The 22,582-nt window shown below is 36.4% G+C and overlaps 1 protein-coding gene across 3 annotated transcripts in view; it reads left to right on the top strand.

The window, feature by feature from the left end:
• THADA (THADA armadillo repeat containing) overlaps window positions 1–22,582 on the top strand; it is a 168,329-nt gene that overhangs the window by 9,259 nt on the left and 136,488 nt on the right. For all 3 annotated transcript variants that reach the window (XM_063328583.1, XM_063328582.1, XM_063328584.1), the window contains exons 3-22: window positions 419–513; window positions 935–1,065; window positions 1,807–1,955; window positions 2,098–2,130; window positions 2,850–2,898; window positions 3,841–4,031; window positions 4,678–4,772; window positions 5,076–5,296; window positions 6,075–6,766; window positions 7,430–7,581; window positions 7,721–7,876; window positions 9,005–9,127; window positions 10,054–10,177; window positions 11,628–11,776; window positions 12,617–12,827; window positions 13,430–13,565; window positions 13,915–14,051; window positions 14,447–14,605; window positions 15,790–15,947; window positions 21,097–21,206. In XM_063328583.1, the coding sequence (XP_063184653.1) occupies window positions 419–513; window positions 935–1,065; window positions 1,807–1,955; window positions 2,098–2,130; window positions 2,850–2,898; window positions 3,841–4,031; window positions 4,678–4,772; window positions 5,076–5,296; window positions 6,075–6,766; window positions 7,430–7,581; window positions 7,721–7,876; window positions 9,005–9,127; window positions 10,054–10,177; window positions 11,628–11,776; window positions 12,617–12,827; window positions 13,430–13,565; window positions 13,915–14,051; window positions 14,447–14,605; window positions 15,790–15,947; window positions 21,097–21,206 (3,271 nt within the window). The remainder of the gene's footprint in view (window positions 1–418; window positions 514–934; window positions 1,066–1,806; window positions 1,956–2,097; window positions 2,131–2,849; window positions 2,899–3,840; window positions 4,032–4,677; window positions 4,773–5,075; window positions 5,297–6,074; window positions 6,767–7,429; window positions 7,582–7,720; window positions 7,877–9,004; window positions 9,128–10,053; window positions 10,178–11,627; window positions 11,777–12,616; window positions 12,828–13,429; window positions 13,566–13,914; window positions 14,052–14,446; window positions 14,606–15,789; window positions 15,948–21,096; window positions 21,207–22,582) is intronic.

The following is a 22,582-nucleotide window of genomic DNA, read 5'->3' as shown; positions in this document are numbered from 1 at the left end:
GGCACAGGTTTCCTAAGGAAGTTGGGGAATCTCCATCCTTGGAGGTATTCAAAAGCCATCTGGCCATGGCCCCAGGCAGCCAGTTCCAGGTGACTCTACTTGAGCAGTTGAGTTGGGCCAGATGACCCCCAGAGGTCCCTTCCAACTTCAGCCATGCTGTGATTTTGTGAAACTGGTCTTCATACTGAAGATGAGGCCTACTATTAAGTTACAGTGAACCTTTATGTTTTCATTTGTTAGAAAAAAAAATTGATGTTAAGGTATTGTAAAGTGACTTAAGGGATTGTGGCACCAGTAGGTTTAGTGGATCAGGAAAAAAATCTGAGAATTAAGCAGTGATTTCTTATTATAAAGTATGTATTGTTTATACTGCTTATTGTAATTCCTTTCTAAAAAGAGACTCTTCTTCCAAATGCAGTGTTTTCAAAGGCTGGAGAGCAAAACCTGGCATCTCTGCTTCTGCACTGCGCACAGCTGAGCGATGGCATCCAGCAGATCCAGTGTATTAAACAAGTAAGACTTCACTGTTGTTAGTGTGGGTTTTGGTAACTGACAGTGTGTCATGTGCGTTAATGTGAAATACAATTCTAAAATAAACTGTGCAATGTTTTGAACATTCCTGGAAACAGATAAAAAGCAGTTGTTACTGCTGCAAATGCCTTAGGTAGAAATGTAGTTCTGGTACATAACTTAGCAAGGTCTACAGTTACTGGAAATGATGGAAGGGAAGTGATACCAAGTTTCCAATTTTGTATGTATGTATTTCTGGTATTAGAGGTGTTTTTGGAACATTATTGAACACCTGAAGCTCAGCGGGATATGGTAAAGTGAGGACAGTTTTACACCATATACTTGGATGAGAGGGAATTCCGCCTCTGTTAATGATGGGTGTACATCCAGAGTTTTTGCTGATTATGTGTTGTGTCGATTATAGATCATACCATTGGTGAAGAAGATGGATCAAAACTCTGCATGTGATCCCATGGTAAAAGCCTGTTTGGATGTTTTGGGAGAGACATATTTTTCACTGGGTGCGAAGAATCCCTTGAAAAAAGTATTAGCAAGGTAAAAAAATTGAATAGTAACCCTTTTTTTTTTTTTTTTTTTTCAAATGTGTTCCTTACTTAGAAGTCAGTGATTTGTTGTGTGCTACCAATTGCTTATTAATTACAGAACATTTGCGAATATGTAGTTTTTCTTTCTTGCTTAGTTAAAAATCTTAATTATAAATAATATGATATATTATTGGATAAATAACTTCAAAGTGAGGTATTATTTTGGTCTGTTTCATTACTGGAAAGACAATGTAGTGTGTAATTAGCACTTTGAATTTTAAAATCCAGTATTAGTGTAGATATTTAAAATACTTCTGTGAAAAAAAAAAATCTCAAGTTTGACAATGTCAAGAGAAGGCTCTTCAGAGGCTTCTTATGCCAATTTTTATTGCAATTAAATTTTTCTGTTGCAAAATTACTGTTGTGTTTCTTTCATGAATTTATTACAGCCTTAGCATTGTTAAGATGCGATGCTTAGCTGTCTTCATTTCTATGTCCGAAAACATTTGTTGTCCCACTCAGAGGTGCAGGGCTTCCATCTTGCATTTGGTCGCACGCCAGAGCTTTACATACCTTTGCCAGGTTTTCTAGGTGCAAAATTAGAACATGCATGTTTATTTTAAAGCAGAAAATGTTTTCATGCAGGAAGCAACATCGACCTATTAATGGAGTTTTAGCTGACATTGACTTTCGTGAAGTGGCTATTTAACACCTCACTATGAGCTGATTGTGCTGTTTCTTACTGTTGCAGTTCACTAAACGGTCTTCCTGAACAGTTTATGACATTAGCTGTACAAAGCTTTGTATGCTGCCTTAGGGAAGAACTGAAAACCACAGATGTATATTTGTACAGAAAAGTACTGGACAACCTTACTTCCTGTATGGAGGACTTCAGCTTAGGTAGGATGACACTGGATATATTGTCTTCTGGTTTAACTTGCTGAAGATTGTTACTTGCCCAAGGAATGTTTACACTTTTTCTATGTAAAATAGATAGCATTGGCTAGTATTCAGTAGTAAAAATGTATTTTCTTTCCTTTAGGTAGAGCAAGTATTAAGAACCTGTTTGAAGAAGGTAAGGTTATATTTATAGTAAAATAAGTTTCACCATAGGTTACTGAGGGGAGGGTTGTGTGTGAAGAAGTAACATGAGCTAGGCCTAAAGATCTATCAAATCTGATTTCCTCCTTGTTAATGTTTAATAACTAGTACCCTCACATGGTACTTTTTTTGTCAGAAGCTTTTCCTTGAGTTGTACCTTTGATTTCCGGGGGTCAATCTTGATTTATTGAGCAGCCCTCGATACAAGTCTGAAAAGGGCTGTGTTGATGCTACTTTACGTGAAGTATTTTGTGTCCTTTGCCTCATGATTAAGTTAGATGTGGTAACACTGAGCTGTTCACCGCCAGTCTTGGCTATAGCAAGCCCAGGCCTGCTGTGTTTTGCACTAATTCGGCAGAAGTCTGATCTGCTGGTAATACGGGATAACTTGATGCACTGTGCCCTCAGCATGCAGGTAACGTTTACCGCTTCCTGTAGATGTTTATTGCTGGTCTGTCTTTAGCTCTTGGTAATTTCAGCTTTTCACTGAGGAACGAGAACTCTCAGTACCTCACAGGATTAGGCCAAGTGGGTTGGAAACTCTTGTTTTGTACCAGGTTGTCACAAACCAGCTTGAGATTTTGCTTTAGCTTTGGGTCATTGAGTCTGGGTACGATGTGTATGTTTGATTGCTTTGCTGGAATTTTTCTGTTCTGTTTCTCCTTTAATTCATACCATAATTATTTTCTCTAGTTCTTCAGTTTCTGCAGAAGTCGTTACTCGACATACAGGAAGAAAACAGGCAAGTAAATTCAGTATAAGCTGTATTTTATCTGTTTTTATTTCACTTTTGCAAGATGATATGGTTTGGAATATCACTTTGATAGCCATATGTTGATGAAAGATGGGAATGACATTTTACAATGATACATATTTTAAATTAAAAAAAAGCTGCCGATGAGTTTCTTTTCTTTTGTGGCGATATGATGCTATAAAATAAGAGAGGAAAGAAAGAAAATTAAAGGCGGTAACATTTAAGGCATTGATATTTTGTTAGAGTTACTACTTTTAAGCGAGGCCTTTGAGTTGTGGTTTTGCTATCTGAATTTTGACTGAACACTATAATTAATAGATACACTTATTAAAATTCAAGTAGAGTAATACTCTTCCACTTTCCATGAGTGTTTAATTCAGTATTGATGTTCTGTTTAGTCTGTCACAGCAGTCGTCAATATCTTGACATTTTCCATCATTGCATGAAGTGTGGTCTCTCATCATGTACCCAGAGAAGAAGGATGCTTAATGGAGCATTTTGTACATTAAAAGTTTACGTGTTATCTGTCTTCATGTTAGAAGAAGGTTGGATCATAGAAATATGCTTTGCACATGGAGGAACTACTTGAAAAATGAGGAAGGAGCAGCACTGTCTTCTGTTGGTCTTTTTGGAAAGTTTCTGGAAAAGTTCAGTTGTGCTCAGGCAGAATCAAATGAGTGAAAGTTTGTCACAGGAACCCACAGAAACTGTAGCAGAATTTGTCATTATGTTTGTTAACTTCATTTTAAAACACTGCCCTTGAGTCTGCTTCTTTTTTTCCTATAGTTACTTATCCGGTCAACTCAAACAATAAATTAGTTTTTACCATTAATTCTATCTGAAGTTGGCAGAATGTAGTTTTTTGGGGGTGGTGAAGAGTAGTTTTCATTTCCTTTTTGTGTGCATGTCTGTCTGGTTTTGTTTCCACAGAAAGAATCATGGAAATCGTATTGTTCAGACTCAGTTGATGCACGATTTACTGATAGCCATTAAAGTTTCAATGATGCTTGTACAGAAATTACAAGAAAATATCCAGGGAAGTCTTTGGAAACACCATGAGTCTTTTGTTTGGCAAAGTATGTGTAGTTTACTGAAAAGCTCCACAAACTTCCTAATGGATGGTAAGCTCAGCAACATTCAAAACCAAATGTTTTTATTAGGTCAGTCATCTTGTCTTTGTACGTGTAAAAACTTAGTTTAGCTTGAATGGAAATTGAACTGCTGAGGTTAATGGGAGTGGGAGCAGTAGTAGGTCTTTTGATGAGCTACAATTTGTAGATTGTAATTTTGGAGTGTGCAGTTTAACTTCTACTACAAAAAACCAAGGTATATGCTATTACTAATAATTCAGAAACTAACAGAAATACTTTTGAGACTCACCGACTGTCTGTGCCTACCAGTAATTCATATGCATATGAATTATCAGAACTATTTATTGGTGCACTATAAGTAATTGTGTTTACTTCTTACACAGATTTTTTTTGTATGGTAGAATTTAATATAAATGTCAATAGGCTCTGCCACAGTTGTCCTTGTCTTACCGGGCAGTTCTATGTTTTCTGCGTGTTAAAAGGTATTAATAGTTTCCCATTACACCAGAGTATAAATTCACTAATACTTGCTATCCAGGCACACACTATAGATTCATGATTATACAACTACATGTAGTCTAGGAAAATTCAGTACCATCTTTATAATTTTGATACATAGCTCTAGCACACAATGTTTGCTGCACTCTAATGTAAAACATCTTTCTCTGCCACGTAGCAACTCTCCTGCAAACTGTTCAGACTACCTCAGGACTTGCTGTTATTCTGTATACTAAAGCTATGTATGAGCCAGTTGAAGAATTACCTGCCTTGGTAAGTGTATTTCTTCGCTAAAGACTGTGAAATGTCATAGTGTCATTAGTCAGTGCTGCCAGTGTTGTTCAGAGGTTTTGCTGGTACGAATAGCAGTACTTGCCAACCTCTGTATCAGTCTCTTGCTGGAGTGTAAATCCTTTATTCTCTCCTTGCCGTATGAAATAATAAGACTAGGGTTTTGAATTTGAGAAAAGCAATGTAGAATAAATCTCTTCGGATCTTCCAAGATTCTCAGTTGTGCACAAAATAGCTTTTCCCCCATGCTGAGATACTGTAATGGGTGTTATTTTGCTATTACAGGTCAGTGACTTGCTTCTTGGGTCAATGAAACAGGCAGGTGTGCCAGCATGGTTTGTGAGTAACTGTGGGTCTCTGTGTACAGAAGAACTCCCTGACTCGGTCCTTCTCTTTCTTTGCCACGGAGCACTGGCTATGCTGGAATGGAAGAATGGCAGCATGGGTGAAAATGGAGAGAAACTATTATTAGATATCGCATCAGTTTTGTTGTCTTTGAGTTCAGAGTAAGCCTGTGTTTTCATTTGTATTGTTTCATGTCTGAGAGGAGGGGGTTGATGTTTTTTACTTGTATTTTTGCATGGTTTATATGGTCTTGGTGGAATATCTCTTTGATGTTTTCAGTGTAATGGTATTAGTTTCTGCCACAGATCGTGTCATCTTTTTAATATATTCAGAATAACTCTGTAAGTTTGAAAAATACAATGTCTTGATATTGCATAGATAGTTCTAAGTTAGAATTTTCTCTTGCATGCTGAAATATGTGGGTTTTTTTCCCAGACGTAAGTGGGATTAGTTTATGAACTACTGATGGTAAAGTTTGGCAGAATCAGTTGTCATGTAGACAGATAAACTTTAGTTTCAGGACCTCGCCTCTTATGCTTTTAAAAGTACAGGAGAAAACAAAATGCGCCAATGAGTGGAATACTTGAAGTAAGATGAGCTTTAATTTTGTTTTTCTGGTTGCAAGCATTGACTGCTTGCATTTAATGGACTACCAGCACTATTTGATAAGAGATTAAAACATATATTCAGTTCAGCCTTTGCTCCTGCCTTGGAGATCAGTTTTGTGATTTTTGTTTTTGCATGTGGTACTCTGTTTTTGTGGTTTTATATGGCAATTAAAAATTTTCCTTATATTTTCAAGAAGCATGCAAGAACATAATCACTTCCTTTTTGTGTTAGTACCTTTTCTTCAATGAATAGTTCCTGTCTCCTAAAAATATTTTTGAAAAAATTGACAAGTACAAATAATGAACTTTTTTTGTTTCTTCTGTTTAAAAGGTTAAAAGAATCCAGTATGGCAACGTCTTTGTCTAGAATCCTTGCTATTTGGACTAATTCAGCACTGGCTGCCCTTGCTTCAGGCTCCCCAGATCTAAAAATCAAACTTAATGGTAACTCAGACGTAATTGGGAAGCTGCTGGAATACATTTATACACACTGGGAACACCCTCTGGATGCTGTTAGACACCAAACCAAATTGATATTCAAGAATCTTCTTCAGATACACCAAACCACCATTACTGGATCCAATGAAAAACCAGACCCATTCTTTGCAAGGCTGATAAAGCGTTTGCTAAGCTTGGAATGGCATGTAAAAGGGAAATACGCTTCTCTTGGCTGTCTTGTGGAGTGTGTGGGCACCGAAAATATACTACAGTTGGACAGAACAATTCCAGTACAAATCTTGGACGTGATGAATGATCAGTCTCTTGCACCTTACGCTAGTGATCTTCTGGAAACCATGTTTACTAATCACAAAGCCCATTTTACTTTGAGTATTCAAGAAAGCACCTGGATAGACCGGTGGCATGACATCTGGGTTTCTCCTCTTCTAGTAATACTGTGTGAAGGGAACCATGACCAAACTACTTATATAATAGATTACTATTTACCAAAATTGCTCAAATGTAGCCCTGACAGTCTGAGCTACATGATTAAAATTCTTCAGGCTTCTGCAGATGCTAATCTAGGTAAGAAAATAAATATTGTATTTGTAATTTTGATTGTTGTTTGTTTGTGGTTTTTTTTTTTTTTTAAATAATCTCAGAAATATTATTTCTGATCTCTTATTATTAGAATTAGTTTGGGAGAAAAATTCCAGATGGTTGTTACTGCTGTTGGTATTTCAAGGTGCAATTTATAGTAATCATAAATGTGTCTTTAGGCCATGAGCAAAATAATTAGTATTCAAACTGTGGGTGCCTTCCTGTTCTCTTTACATGCTAAGCTTTGTTATATATCAGTATTTTTTCCTACTATTTTTCTGTTCTGCTGTTAGTTCTTACAAAGGAATGTCCAGTAACAGGGCTTTACACATTGTTTTTTGTTGCAAATATGTGGATATGAGATTTATGATTCTCTTGCAGTTTTTGACATAACTTATTCTATTTCTAAAATAAGCTTGTGAGGTCTCACAAGCCCTTTTACATGTTCAAGGTGAAGCTTTTTGAGACCCAGGCGATTTAAACTAGTTTAATCTACAACAGACACTGACTTTTGGGGATTATGGGGTAAAAAATAAAAAGGGGGTAGGGGTCATGTGTTGGAAGTATCAGGAGTTTCTGACAAGCATTGCAATTAGTACCTTGTTTGTGTTTCAAACTATAGTTGTTACTGGTTTTCATTTTCTTTAGGCTCTCGCAGTACTAGAGGAGCTCTTGGAGCATTAATGGCATGCCTAAGAACAGCCAGGGCTCACGGACACCTGGAACTTTCAACTATCATGAGCAATGGTCTTGTATCTACTGAATGTATAAAACAGGGTCTAGTTCATCAGCACAATCAGGTAAAGGGGCGTTTGTTTTGTGTCTTTAAATTAGAAGAATTGCTTTGATCCTAAATACTGTGTTAGCATTGTTTTAAAACAAAGGTATCATCATAGGTGCTTGTAACTCTTTTGTGGTTAACATCTAAATATTTTTCAGGTTTGCATTGATGCTTTAGGCTTACTTTGTGAAACCCATCGTAGCACGGAAATAGTGTCTATGGAAGAAATGGAACTGATTCAATTTTTTCTGATGTACAACTTGAACAGCCAGTCTCCTTCAGTAAGGCAACAGATAGGTTCTTTACTGAGAAAGGTAATTTCAAACTATAAACAATGTCTGATGTGCCTATTACGTTAGTTATACAGCATTTTAAAAACAATTCTACAGAGTGTGTTATGAAGTTGCTCATCTGAAAGAGCAGAAGCTCTAAGACCAAGACTATGTCATATGTGTTACCCAACTGAATGGTGATAATTCATTGTAGGCAAGGATGGCTTAAACAAAAAATTGATATGCAAATATTTACCAATAGCAAAGCAATGTGGCGTAGAGTAAGCAATGAGCCTTGTGTTGCCATTGTTGTGGACAAAGAGTGTGCTTACGTAGACTTGCCAGACCTCAGGTAAATTCAGTCTCTTGATCACAGCCTCAGCAACCTGACTTGAAAGACAAGGTAGAGGAATATTAAGGGGACAGCATGACATATGGCTGTGCTGTTACAGTCTGCAGGGACTGAGCATGTCAGCATTGTGGAAGTTGCCAAGATTGCGTGTAGATCACAGTAGAAGGATATGGGTAAAATGAGGAAACCATGTATGTTTAAAGAACATTTTGGAAGACTTTAATGGCAAAAGAAAGCAGCGTGGAAGGAGAAAATAATTAATTTGGGATGGGGAAGAATGAGGGAATGGGTTTGGCGGAAACAAAGGGAAGTCCATCTCTTTCCATTCTTGCCTGGTGCAGACTGAGAAATGCGAGATGGAAAAATTGTTAGAGGGAGTGTAACCAGAAAGGAAATAATACTAGTGGGTAATAAAAGAGCTGGGGGTAGCACTCGTGAGGTGAGTCAAACTCTGTAAGAGACACTGAAGGTATAAAAACTCTACGCATTAATTGAGCTTTTTTTACTTAGGAACATATGTTCCACAGAAAATGGGGAGGTGGGAGGAGAAGGCTAGGCATGAATTTAAGGGGGAAGATGGATGGAAGAATGTTTTGGAGGTGCAGAGGGAGGGGAAAAAGGTTGGTCATGAGGGAGATGAGGAGCAAAAAGCTTGGTTTTGGAATAGAGAGAGAAGGATCTGTTCTGTGTTATACCGTGTGCAAACTTTTTAAAAATTACAAGCAATATGATCTGTAAAATAAGCTGAAAACCTCCCTTTCCCTTATTTAACTGTCAAGGATTCTTTCCTTACCTATGTTTTGCTTTTGTTTTAAAAGTTATTTTGCAGGATACAAGAAAGTTCCCAGGTGCTTTATAAATTGGAGCAAAATAAAACCAAGCAAGAGTTACTTGAAAACTCAACTAAAAGACATCCTTTGGGGATTTTGCAGCAATATAAAGTAAGTTAGACTGCTAGAGATACAGATAAAAGAGGTGGCATAAGATTTCTGAAAGATAGTTCATTGTTCTTGAGAGCACTGCTGGGTAAGTGGAACTGTGTCTGTGTTAGGAAGTAGCAGAAGGAAGAAACTCGTAAAGCAGAATGGTGCCGAGGAACTTGTCAACTCTGTTTGCACTTATGCAAGTAAATTTTGACTGAATGTACTGCTGTCTCATGAACTGAGTGCCCATTAATATCTGGAGGATATCTTTAAGGTTAATTTTGTCCAAAAGCAATAAAGTTTATTTTCTGAAGTATTGCTCCGTGATGTGAACTGAAACAGCAGTAAGTGGGGAATGACTGCAGAAATATCCCCAACTCAAACTAAAATGTGCAGGCAAACGTCCTGTCAGCTATGGCAGTTTAGTAGCAATTTTTAAAGGAAGTGTGCTACTTGGGCTTGAAATGGAGATCTGTCGAGCTTCAGCCTTTTTCTAGCTCTCCAGAATGATTAGTGAGAGGATGAATGGCAGTGCTTCAGCATGAGGGCTTCTGTATGAAGGCTTCTGTTGTATTTGTCTTTTTTCTTATTTGAAGGTTTGCATAATCACTTTCTTTGTGTTTAAACTGTTTCTTGTCTTGAGTTCTGCTTTTCTTGTGCAACTAATTTGCAAGGTTTTGATACAGTGGCCATCTTTTTGTGGGAGTGGGAAAGGAAAACTATTTTCTTGTAAAAACCAAATCATTGCCCAGCCTTTACTGTACTCTAGGAAACAAGAGATTTGTCAGTATTACAGAGGTAGGCCTCCCATTCTTCCAAAATTAACTGTAAGGTCATAATATTTTGGGTAACACGCAAAGCAGAATGTCCTTAATTCAGTTACTTAGACTTTTGTTTGTAGAGCAGCGAGTAAACTGCCATAAAATTTTTCTTGTGATTTCCAGGATTTCATGTCCTCTGTATGTGATAGACTTTTTGAGGTGCTGTTTCCCGGTTCATCACACCCAACCAGATTTTCTGCACTAAGTATTTTAGGATCCATAGCAGAAATCTTTTCTGCTCCAAAAGGTGAGAAGCCTAATTTATAGGCTGTGGGAATGGGAGGTTTTGAAGAAGATTCTTTTATGCCAGCTAGTGAGTTTCTGTCAAGGTAAAATGGTATTCTTAGTCCTTAATTTCTATGGCATTTCCTGTGTCGCTTTCATTTTACCTGAAGGAAGGATAGTAAGTTTTATTGGAAAATTGAAGTAAATGCAAGTATTTATGGCCTGTTGAATATCTTCCCTAAATTGGGATTTTCTTGCACAGCCTCTTTTCTAGCAAGGTTTTTCAATGAATTTTTGTTATTTTGAAGAAAACTTTTAGACAAGATTCAACGTTTTTGATAACTTTACCCCTTTTTCCTGTTCTAACATATTGATCATATGTAATTTAAAACACTGAGACCATAAAACCTCGATTGAAAAGGCTTGCATATCCTCGTGATATTATTATACTAAATAATGAACAACTTAATTGGACACTTTATGTTGTTGTGCTGCTGTTATTTTAAATTTTCTTCACATTGTTATGACAACCCCAGTTCAAGAAGTATTAGAGCCTTGGAGCACTGATGGTCTTGTGAAATCTTGTTTCTGGATCATATGTCCAACAAAGTATGTTTTCAGTCTTAAATTGTAACTTTTTTTTCTTAAAGAAATGAGAAATGTAAGACAAAAGTTGATTTTGAGAGGGAAGAAAAAATGCCGCCTTGGTAGATCTTTTCTCAAAACCCCTGATAAATCATGAACCACTGATTTTTGTTATTATGAGTTTGTAGTATGTTGTTGCTGCTTTTAAAATTATTTTTTTAACAGAAAATTGTATAGAGAGTTGTTTATAATAGCAGCTTCAGGATTTCAGAAGCCTGACATTTCTTCTCTAAAGGAGATTTAGCTGCTGTTGTGTTCTGTGCTGGAATGTGGTGCACTTGTTTACATCTTAAAATTTCTGGCTTCTTTACAGCATTAGGTCAGTTGCCAGAAATCATGACTCTTTTAAATCTGAATTAAAAGCAAAAAATTGTAATGGCTTCCACTTTAGGAGATTATTCCTATGACAAAAAGAACCCCCAAAACCAAATCCACAAAACCCACTGAAGTTTTGAACCTTTTTTGAGAGGAATTATTTTCTAATACTATATACTTCCATGAAAAGAATTTTTAAGCAAAGCTGAAACAAAGATTATTTTCAGTGCTGAATTTAATGTGAATAAATGGGATTCTGTTTTTGGCAATAAGTTCCTTTCTGTATTACTGAGGGTTACTTTTTGGATATGGTAACCCTTTTTTTTTTTTTCTCAACAGTAAACATGGCATTTTTAAAACCTATAAAGAGAAGTAAGTAATATTAAAATAATGCTTTAGCTTAAATTTTATTGTAGTGCTTTTTTTAGTATAGCTAAGCAAAATGTGAATACAGTGCTTATTCTGCAAAGAATTACAGCAAAACTATCTAAGGCATTGATTTCTTTGAACAGGCCAGGCCCAAGTTTTTCAGTTGGATCAGGAGATCGATTCCGCTCGTGTCCGAACTTTGATCCAGTGTTTTGCCAGTACTTTTGAGGAAATAAAAGTTCTGGCATTTGGACTTTTGATGAAACTTCGTGATGTTGCATTTAATTTACAGGTATGTAATTAAAAATAGTTTAAATGGAGTAATTTCATGGAAGATCATTGTTCTGTGTTATACCAGGTACTTGGGTCAGGTACAAAGCATAATTCTTGAAAACTAGCAGTCGGTCCAAGTTGCCTGCAGTAGTGTTCATTGCTAGCGTCGTCTATGTATTTTTACACAGCTTCTGCCCTTACCTAAGGAGGCTTGTTTCACTAAAGGATGAAGGAGTTTGGGAATGGCATGATTATGAACTAGAGAAGTAGTTAATGCAAGCTTTCGCTTAGCTGTGACTTCCCTTTGTAAATGATTGAGGCTTGATTACCCTTGTATTTTAAGAAATTCAGCTCGGTTTCTTTTCTGTTCTAATTGGTCTTGGATTTCACTACCTGATGGTGTTTTTTGATTTCTCCCAAATTTTACCAATGGACTTGATACTGATTTTTCTGTTTATTACTTTATAAAAAGTTACTTTAAAATTCATAAGTACCGGTAAACAAATACTGCTTCCTGATGAACTGCTTCTCTGTGATGTCCATTAGCAGATAAACACAGTATTTTGAAAAAAAAGCCAAAACAGCAAGATAAAAAAAAAAATCCTCTTGTGAAGTGCAGCATGTTTGAATACTGCTTTATAAATGACTGTCCTCATCCTCAGTGTGTATGTAATTATATCTTTCCTAAATGCACGTTTTGAGCGTAAGGTGATCGGTGTACAAAATCAGTGTTTCTTAAGAAATAGGTACCAACAACCTTACTGAAAAGCAGGTTCTTAGGTTCCAGGGTGCTAAGTAGCTTAATTAAATCAATACGGAAGCTCAATAAAATGAAAAATATTGGGGTTTTTTTTTTCAGGATTCTGAAAATCTAGATCTCCTATTCCAAGCAGCAGTGGATCTTAGCACAAGTACCAAGCCATACGATTGTGTCACTGCTTCATATTTGTTGAACTTCTTAGTACATCATAACGGACTACAGCATATTTCTTTAGGAAAATGGGTTGAGCATAACCCCCAGATAGGTGAAAACACATCAATAAGTACAGTGGAAAAGAACACTTTAGCAGGTAAGCTTTGGGGGAAATGAACCTCCATGTTTTTTAACTTAACTTAAAACAGTACTGCTTTTTCTTAAGGTTTTTGGTCTGGGTCTGTAGTTCATTCTGATTCTGACATTGAGATACCACATGGTATAAATATAAAAAAAAAATATGCACGTGTATCTTTGAAAATTGGGCAAGTTCTTTAATGGCTAACGTAAGATTCAAATAATTTAATATTCTGCTGAACTGTTTGTTGTATTAACCTGGCTCTAAGGGTGAGGTCTGACTTTCAGTATGTGTTGGGTAAATTCTTTTGACTACTTCACGAGCTGTGGGATTGTCCCTGAGTATAGGATCTGGGTTGTACTTTTCACAGCTGCTGTTTCATTCGGATAGACAGACTTAATTGAGTATAACAAATATTGCTGGAGTTTAGGTAACTGAAAATGAACAATGACTTTTATTTAAATGACAAAAGAGTGAAAAGTGTAAACAAGGAAATTGCTGTGCATTTTCCGTTGAATTGTGTAAACAGGCTTTGTTCCTATTTCTTTAAAGCAGACTTGTTTCTTAGAAAATACAGTATATGTATGTGTAATGCTAATCCGTATTTTTAAAAATTTCAGTTATCAAGCTTTTGTTGGTGAATGTTGAAGAAGAAATATTTCAAGCTAAGAAGTCTCTGCTTCAAGCAGCAGCATCATTTCCAATGTATGGGAGAGTGCATTGTATAACAGGAGCTTTGCAGCAATTACCTTTTAAGTAAGTAAAATATACCGCTAAATAGTAAGTTGTAACTCCGTATTTAAGCACAGTGGAAGAGCTGCTTGTGAGAACGTAAAAGCATACAGTGTTATTTGTAACAAAATCCAGTACCTGTGGCTTTTAGAACTCTTACTGGCTGCTGCACTGTTTAGCTAGCTGTTGGATACTTCCTTTGTATGCATTAAATTCAGTCTTGGAACTTTTCAAACTGTACCCTATTTATAGTTTTCATATATACTGTTGCAGAAGTGGTTGTAATTTCATTTATTTTAGATATAAAATTATTTTTAATCCACTTTGTGTTGTTTTTTGTTTGTAAATTTTTTTTTTCTTTTTTTTTTTTAAGTAACTTGACATTGATAGCAGAATGGAAGGAAATGGTGGCCAGGCTCATTCTGATGTCATACAAACTCTCTGCTGTAGTATCACCGGTAGTGCAGAGCTCATCACCAGAGGGTCTTATTCCAATGGATAGCGATTCAGGTAAACAAACAAAACCCCAAAAGAATTCTGTTAAAATCTGAAACTTCTGAAGTTCTGTTTATTTTACAGCAATTCAGAACTAGAGCTAGGACCCCTCCTTTTCCATTTCTCATTTTATGTCATAATTTTAAGCCACCCTTAACTTCTGATAGAGGTTGTCTTGACTTCTGCATTAACTTTACAGATTGTGTAGTGGCATCTGTTTCAAAACAGATAACTCTGAAGTCCAGTTTTCTTTCTTCCTAAATCCTCATAATCACTATAGTTTTGTATTTGTTTTTCAGTGCTAATAGCTACTTTTTGTACTTACGTGCCCAAAATGAATTACATTTGTATAGAGAACTGGAAGTGAAAAACCAAAACTATCTTAAATATTCCTCTTGTTTAATGTGTAGAAAGTTCAGGTCGTCTGCAGATGATTCTGCATGAGATACAGCCACAGGACACGAATGATTACTTTATGCAAGCAAAAATTTTGACGGAACACTGCAAAGTAGAGTCCGAAAAGCTGGATGACCACAGGTCAATGGAAAATATTTGCACAGAAATGAGAGGTAAATCCAATGCTGTATTAGTAATTAAATCAAGATATTCTTTATAGAGCAGGCATTTTACGTGGGTGATCAAAATTGGAAGTTACTTGCTCCATATAATGTTTCAGTTCTTCAATAAATCTGTCAGAAGCTAGTTATTCATGGGCATGGTTTTAAAGACTAATTCACTGTGTTTCTGGAAGATTGTGGTCTTAGAGCACAAGTGAAAATGAGTTATTTTGATATTGGCCTAGACTCTGTTTCCTTAACTGCACTGGCAATGTAATCTTTAACACCTTTTCTGTCAAGCAACGCTTTTAATAAGTTTCTTGTTGAAAGGTGTTAGACAGTGTAATTTCCCTCCCCAGTGTACACAAGACAAGTGGGGAATATGTTCATGCAATAAAACTTGTTGCATGAAATTACATAAGCAGAAGCTCCTGTTTGAAAGATTTTAGTGGTAAAACGTTAGATAGTATTAGTCTACTTTAATGAATAGCAGCTATGAAACTGAGCCTTACAGTGATAAAGAAATCATAAACTTTGACGTGTTTAGTGTATACCAGAATAAATTTAGAGAATATCTGTACATTTTAAAATTTAATAGTTTATGCAAGCTTTTGAATTCTTAAATATTTGAACTTTCTTTCCTCACGTGTTTTTTCCTGTGTTTAAAATAGTTTTGCTTGGGCCATATGTTTTGTTTCATGAAAAGAATTCTGTAAATACGTTAAAGTGGCACAGTGGCCACCAGATGGGGATATTGTATTAGAAACGTGATGCCTTTGCCAGGCCTTCTCTTACGAGAGCACCTGGGTTAAAAACCAACACAGAGTGAGCGGTGGATTGATGCTTGATGTGGAGTTTGTTGGAGCCTGGCTCCGAACTTGTAGGTGTTTGTATGCAGTGTGCAGGTGAATACCAGTTATTACCAAAAGACCTCTACTCTTTGAAGTAGCAATTGCCTGGTAAAATGCTATCCCGCTGCCTTTTCCAAGTGGAATAAAGTACAGTGAGTGTTTAGGAGTGGAAGCAATTAGGGTCAGCAAAACTGAATTATCTTTTGGGTTGGCAAGTTTAGGAAATTTTTTTCATAGTTAATTGTGTTTTGTAAGAAGGTCAGGCTAAATGAAATTTAAATTACAAGTCTACATCTGAGAACCTTGAATGACACTATTACATTTACTGATTTTTTTATTTTTAAGGTAAAGAAAGGCAAACATGTGATGTCACAGCTCAAATGGTTCTTGTCTGTTGCTGGAGAAGCATGAAGGAAGTATCTCTGCTCTTAGGGACACTGTGTAAACTTTTGCCTTCACAGGCTACATCTGAACATTCAGATGGGTTGATTACTGTAGAACAGGTAGGGAAATAATTTTTATTATAAAACCTTCACTTTCTTTTATGTGATGACGGTGGGGAAGGTGGTTTTCAGAAAACTGTTTTTTCTTAAATCTACATTTGTATGGGAAAAGTTTTCTTGTTTTTGTTTTTTTTTTTTATTGCCATGTTTTTCTCACGGTTTTCTTGTTTTATTATACTTGGTTGACAGTTTACTTTTTGATAAACTGGCATTCAGAAGGCATAACTAGAGTAGTAGCAAATAAGCGAAGAAATTATTATACATAGCTAACAAACTCAAGGAATATTAATTCTAATTGTATTGGGTTATTTACAAGATGTATGCCGTGTTTAGGGATACCAATGCCTGCCTGCCTCCCTCCCCTTCTGCGTCTCTCTCTCTCTCGGTATATATTGGGCATTAGTAGAGTTGCTAAAAGTCTTCTAAACTGACTTCATGTTCAAAGTGTCTTTTGTTTCATTTTGAACTCTAGATGTTGGGATTTTACTTAAAGCTCTTCATTAATTGAATTTCATAATCAGTAATTCTGAAAGTCTAACATGCTGACTAGCTGTAGTCTTGTCTTCCGTAAGAGACTGAATTATGAATAATTTGTATGTAATGTGACTCTCTTTTTTCCTCCAATTTTTTTGATTTAAGAGATCAGAAATGTTAATGTGCCATCTGTGTCTCTTGTAGAATACTGAGTGCAGCGTTTACAAGAAATTAGATTACCACAGGCATTTATTTGGGAAATATTTTGTGTTTATTAAGTTTCTGTTTTTAATTGATGACCTTTTCATTTCCATATGGTTTCAGCAAAACCAGTCTCTACATGGAAGATTGAAATATGCAAGACATACTACTTTTTAACCTCTTCTTCTTTCCAACAGAAAATACTTACTTAGTTTTCCCTTAGGTGTTAGAACTTTGTATCTTAAAATAATAATAATATAATGTACTGCAGATCTTATTTCGTATACTATCTAACGTCGTGGTACCATGGAAATAATGTTGCTATCTTTATTCTTGCATTGTCTTTAGCCTTCACGTTTTCATCTGGTTAACAGCTGTGCTTGTATTGTTGCAGAGGTCTGGAGGGTAGATGAGAGAACACATACGCATTCCTACCATTATGTTCCTTAATCTGCTCCAAGTCAAAAAGGAATTGGTATTTTAGAATGAGTCAGCTCCAACTGTAGCAACTCTATCTTTATTTAGAAAGCAGACATTAGTAGTTGCCCTTTCAGAAATGCTGTGTTATTAAGCATCATACTTTCTTTTCCTATAGATGCCTTGTTAGATTCTTTATACTTCTGAGGTCTTCCTGTAAAACAGAATGTCTGCGTTCTAATTTGAAGAATGCTAATTGATGAGAAGTCAGTTTGAAATCCTGATTTTCCTCAGGCTTGCAAGGAAATACAATTTGTCTGAATGTGTAAGATATATTATAGGAAAAAGCATGGGCATTTACTCTTTGTAACTGGCATGACCCTATTGTTATCTTACGCACATACATAGAGCTTTCCCTTAAAGTTGCTCATTCCTTTTCTTTATTCTGTAAATATTTATTCTATAAATACTAAAAGAGATTTAAGAATACAGAGGGGGGGAAACTTGAGAGAAACTTTGATCATATTTCCTTGAGTCAGGGCTAAGTAATTGTTGAGAAATGTCTGGTAGCACTACTTGGCTGTTTTATGTCACCCTGTTGCAAAGCCTTCCTCATCTTGTCCCTTGCTTTATGTCTAGGTTAGTAACTCTCTTAAATTGTATCTTATGGGATCAGTGCTATTGTCACAATTTATTCATACAAAAAATCATAGTGAGTGTTGAATTTGTGCATAGTCTTTTGATTATTTTTTCCTACTTTTTTAATTGAGCATGCAAATGAAAAGATAGTGTCTTTCGGTGCTGGTCCACATTAAGAAACTGCACAATTGAACTGTGCTTCTTGGTAGGCAGTGGCGTTAGCTGGCTACTCACGGCACTAATTCTTGACTCCTCTTTGTAGCTGTTAATGCTGTCTGTTGTGGTATGTACCTATGTAGGAGAAGTTGTCAGAGAGGCCATTCTTGTTTAATAATTTTTTTCTTTGTTTTTATTATTAGGAAGCTGGAACAGTATGAAATTTGCACTTTCCTTGTCTTTTGAGTAAGAGATTGGCTTTGCATGGCATTTGAATGCCACTGTGTGCACTTATTATAACATCTTCAGCTCCTTGGTCTAAGATGTGTGTATAGATGAGTCTGAAAATACTGTATTTGAACTGACAGTCTTCAAAGCTTAAAGCCATTTTGCAATGGCTGCTTTGCCTTTAAAATCAGACATAGGAAGTGCCTAGTATAGCTGGAGGAATATCTCTATTCAAAGAGATAATCATTCTACCTTTCATTCTCCATCTGACCCTTAAAGTCCAGAGATGGTATGCTCAAAGCTATGCCTGTTAAGACAATCAATACAAACAGTGTCATGTCCTAGTAACCACCACATAATCAACAAAAGCATATCTAATGAAGGCCATGTTGATTTTGTCATATGATTTGCAAATCATGAGACAGTGCTCGAAGCCTGGAGGAACTTTTAGCTCTTCCTCAAACTCCTGTTTATCTCGCCTTTAAGTTTTAAGATGGTTTTGGGAGATAAGCTTGCCAGAACTGTGTACCAAAGTGAAAAGAAACCGGCAGCAGAAGTAGTCTTAATACTGTCCCAATGCTAGGGGTTCTGCTTGTGATAACCCAACAGTCAGAGCTGATCTGAGCCCTTGTGGTGGACCACTGAAGTACAGAGAGGACTTTTAAGTACTGACAGCCCTCAGTAGTTATTACTTATTTGTGCCACAAGGGCCAAAGTGTGTCTCTCAAGCTCCCATTGCTGTTTTGGAGTTTGTTCTATTCAAGGAAGAATTTAAAACAAACAATCAAAAACCCCAAAACCACCAAAACCCAGCCTCTCCCCGGTTCTTAATCTAATCAGTCTATCTCCTCTGGAGTTCAGTATGGTTGGCAATAGTTCACTGACTATGAATTGTTTCTAACTGTGAGATGTTTTTGCAGTCCTTTATGGGTTTAAAGCTCCCCTCTCCTAAGGGTTTGAAAAAAATAGCCTCTGGAATGTAGGACCCTACTTGAGTGGCATCTTATTGCCAGGAAAATAAGATATGGAGGCACAAATGTACCAGCTGTTTCTCAGAGCGCTTTTGCAACCTCTTGTGCAGACTTTCTATCTTGAATACTGAGATTCTTGGTCTCAGCAGCAAGCATGGCCGTGTATGTTTGCATTAGTAGGACTAACTTGTTGTACTCGAGGTTTTTGACCAAGATGATGAAATGTATTTAAAATATTTGTTCCCTATTCCATACTTGAATATTTTAACTTGAACTGGGGTGTTATTTCCTGTGCAAGCAACATCGGTAGGGTCACCTCTTCTCGCAGTTGCTGTGGATCTTTGTGATGTTGAAGAAAATGTGAATTCCTTGATTTGTTCTCCATCCTGACATGTGAAGTACTGGATTTATGATACAGGAGAGCTGGACGCTCATGGATAGCATGATGCTGTTAGATAAGAATCCATGCTTACGCACTTGCCTCAGGATAAGTCCTCAGTCATTTACAAGAACTGAGTTATGGCAGTGTGTTTTCATCAAGCTCTAACCTATGAGTGGAAATGAATGTATCAGAGTTCAATTTGAAGTAAGCTTCTAGTGAATGTGGCTGTTGCAAAAAGCTCAGAAATATAAATAGTAAAGTTGAAAGTTATGTGACCCAAAAAAAAAATCCATATGAATTATTCTAAAAACATAAGGGTGGCAGTGGAACAGGACAGTAATTTGATTTGCATGTGTATGGTTTTCTTGGTTTGGTTTTGTTTGCACACCTGGACAGTTGGTCTGTCTGTGGGTCAGTTCCTTCTGAAAAAAGGGCACTGATTCCTGCTTTTGGGATAGGAAGCTGAAACCCTGTAGGTACATAAGCTAGCTTAAAATCCACTCAAAGAAATAACTGTTTTACCTCAAATATCTCCAACTGTTGTATATTTCACATTCGCTGTGGGAAATAATAAGTAGACTTAGTCTCCAATTTTTTTTTTTTTTAATTATTGCAATTTCGTTGCTTGGGTAATATGAATTACTTAACAGTGAGGTGGAAAACTGTATAGCTAGATATGACATTATCTTCTCTGACATCTTGATTACTCGTCAGACTATTAAAGTATGTTATTTTATAAATAACAGAATAAGCAGAATTTTATAAGAAACTTGACATGATTTTATGCTTGGTTTTATATAAAAGCTTCGAAGAACCTTTTGTTGAAGAGCTCTTAGGAAATATTCTGGAAGAAAATTTTGCATAATAGAATTAAGTATGTGCTGTGTGTTTTAAACCAATTATGTTGGAAGTTTGATTTAGACCTTGAAAGTTGATCAGAATTAGAGGGAAAAATAAGAAAAGCATATTTTTCTGTAGAATGAGATTGCGTGGAGTTGTAAGCTTCCAAACAGCTTTAAAAACTTGGTATCCTGATAGAGCTCTATAAAGTAACTATTGGTGAAAGTTTAGTTATAGCATTCAGCTTTTTGAGACTTTTAAATGTATATAATAATGAGAGCTACATACAACATCTTTTTTTATTTTAAAGTTGTTTATAGTAGTGAGAGGCAATAATGCAGAATCCTAGAACCTTAAAAGTAGGGAAGGTAGCTTTGTTTTCCTTTGCCACAATTCATGAAGTTTGAATTTCTTATCTGTCTCAGATGTTTTTGTAGATGTCTGTTTCTGCTGTTATGATTTAGTAAATATTTTCTTTGGAATTTTAAGAGTGAAGGCAAACAAGAAGGATTCTAAGTTCGTTTCCTCTGAAAATCAGAGTTGTCCCTTTCTTTTCTTAATGTCTGCCTGTGTCCCTCTTGGACAACATCTAATTTTATGTCCTTTATTTTTTGGCCTTTTTTTAAGGACATAGCACTATCGCTTGAACCTGAAAAATAGAGTATAATATTTGTTATCCTTAAAGTAAGTGGCTTTTTTATGATACGACTTCTGGTTGCTTTTTGCTTTTGCCAGTGGCCTTTCCAACCAGGGGAAGGATTGCTGCTTTTAATTGCAGAAGTATCTTGCATATATAAGTTAATTGTCTATATATAATTTCAAATATTATTTTTTTTTTTAGGTTAAAAATATTGGGGATTACTTCAAACATCATCTGCTGCAATCGAGACACAGGGGTGCATTTGAATTGGCATACGCTGGCTTTGTGCAACTTACGGAAATGCTTTCCAGGTACAAGATGCGCAACTTACTATGTTTTTAATATAGTAGTTTTACCAAACTGTGGCATCGATCCTGAAGCTCGCTGTGCAAGCAGATCCTGGATTTCATGTGGGTTTTATTCAGGTTTGGTGTAAGCATGATTATGACACAAGTTACGTCTGTGATTTGGGCTGCGATACTGGTGGTTAATGATGGTTCTTAGGCATTGAAAGACAATACTGACATTCAATGCTTGCTGCATTCTTCTCCACTTCTGGTGTGTTAGTTTACTGAACGGCTCTCAAAAGCTCTCTGGGAAAAGTAGGAGTGTAGAACTCTTCTCCCCCCACCCCCGCCTTCCCCAGCCCTTTATGAAAATGAATGCCAGACTTCTTGTTTCAGCCAGGATGTTTTCCTGGAAGCTTTTATTCCTTGTCATTGAGTTGTATATTCTGACATTTGGAAGACTACCTGGCAGTGCACCACAAGATGTGATATGCAATCTTTTAAATTTCTTTTTCTTTCCCGTTGTAACTTTATACTTTCCTAGAAGAACGAAGTAAGCAGAATTGTCCTGAGGTCTGGGCAAGAGCTTTGGAATTTCCATTACATGCTTAGTTACCTATTTCAAGTGTTGGTAATATTTCTTTGTGATATGTAGTGATTATATCAAGGCTGATTGTATTTAAAATTAAGGAGAAAGGAGACTGATACCAGAACAGCTAATGACTCTTTGGTTTGGTACTCCTGGGATACGAGGAGTTTCTTGAGACTCTTTTCCAAAACGGGTGGGTTAAGCCTCTCGGGGAATGCAGTCGCCCTGCAGGTCTGAGTGTCCCAGGGTCTTTCCATTTAGCCTGCTGCAGCTGAGGGGCTCTGCTCTGCAAGTAAATCCAAACTGGCCTACCTCTCTCCATAGCTGCCAGGCTCACAGACAGTCTGGAAGTATATGTACCAGAATCTATATTAATTTGCTGATGCATCCACAAATACCAGAGGAGAAAGCCTTTTTCTGGGGCAGTTTATAGTATTGTACAGCTTAAACCTGATACCTTGTTGAACAGAATTGAACTCAAGACCTACAGAAACATCCCTGTCACTTTAATTCATTCTTTCTCTAAGACACAGTGAAAAAATCTGTCACTAAGACTGTGCCAAATCCCTTTCCTGTGCTTTTATGACAGACTCTAGTTGAACATGGTCCTTCATTTTTATAGCAAAACACTTTCTTAAAACTATATATGTTGGAATATTTACCATCTGATCTCGCTTTTAGCTATACAACCCTTAAATACCAGTCTTTATACAAACCAAGCGTCGACTTCTTTCTAGACAGAGAAATGGTATTCAGACCTGTGTGAGTTAGTGGTGAAAGAAAAATCTTTCCTCCACAGGGATTTCTTATG

Source organism: Chroicocephalus ridibundus, chromosome 3, assembly GCF_963924245.1.
Source record: "Chroicocephalus ridibundus chromosome 3, bChrRid1.1, whole genome shotgun sequence".
Taxonomy (NCBI): Eukaryota; Metazoa; Chordata; class Aves; order Charadriiformes; family Laridae; genus Chroicocephalus; species Chroicocephalus ridibundus.
Note: the sequence above shows the minus strand (reverse complement) of the source record. Positions and strands in the feature narration are given on the sequence as shown.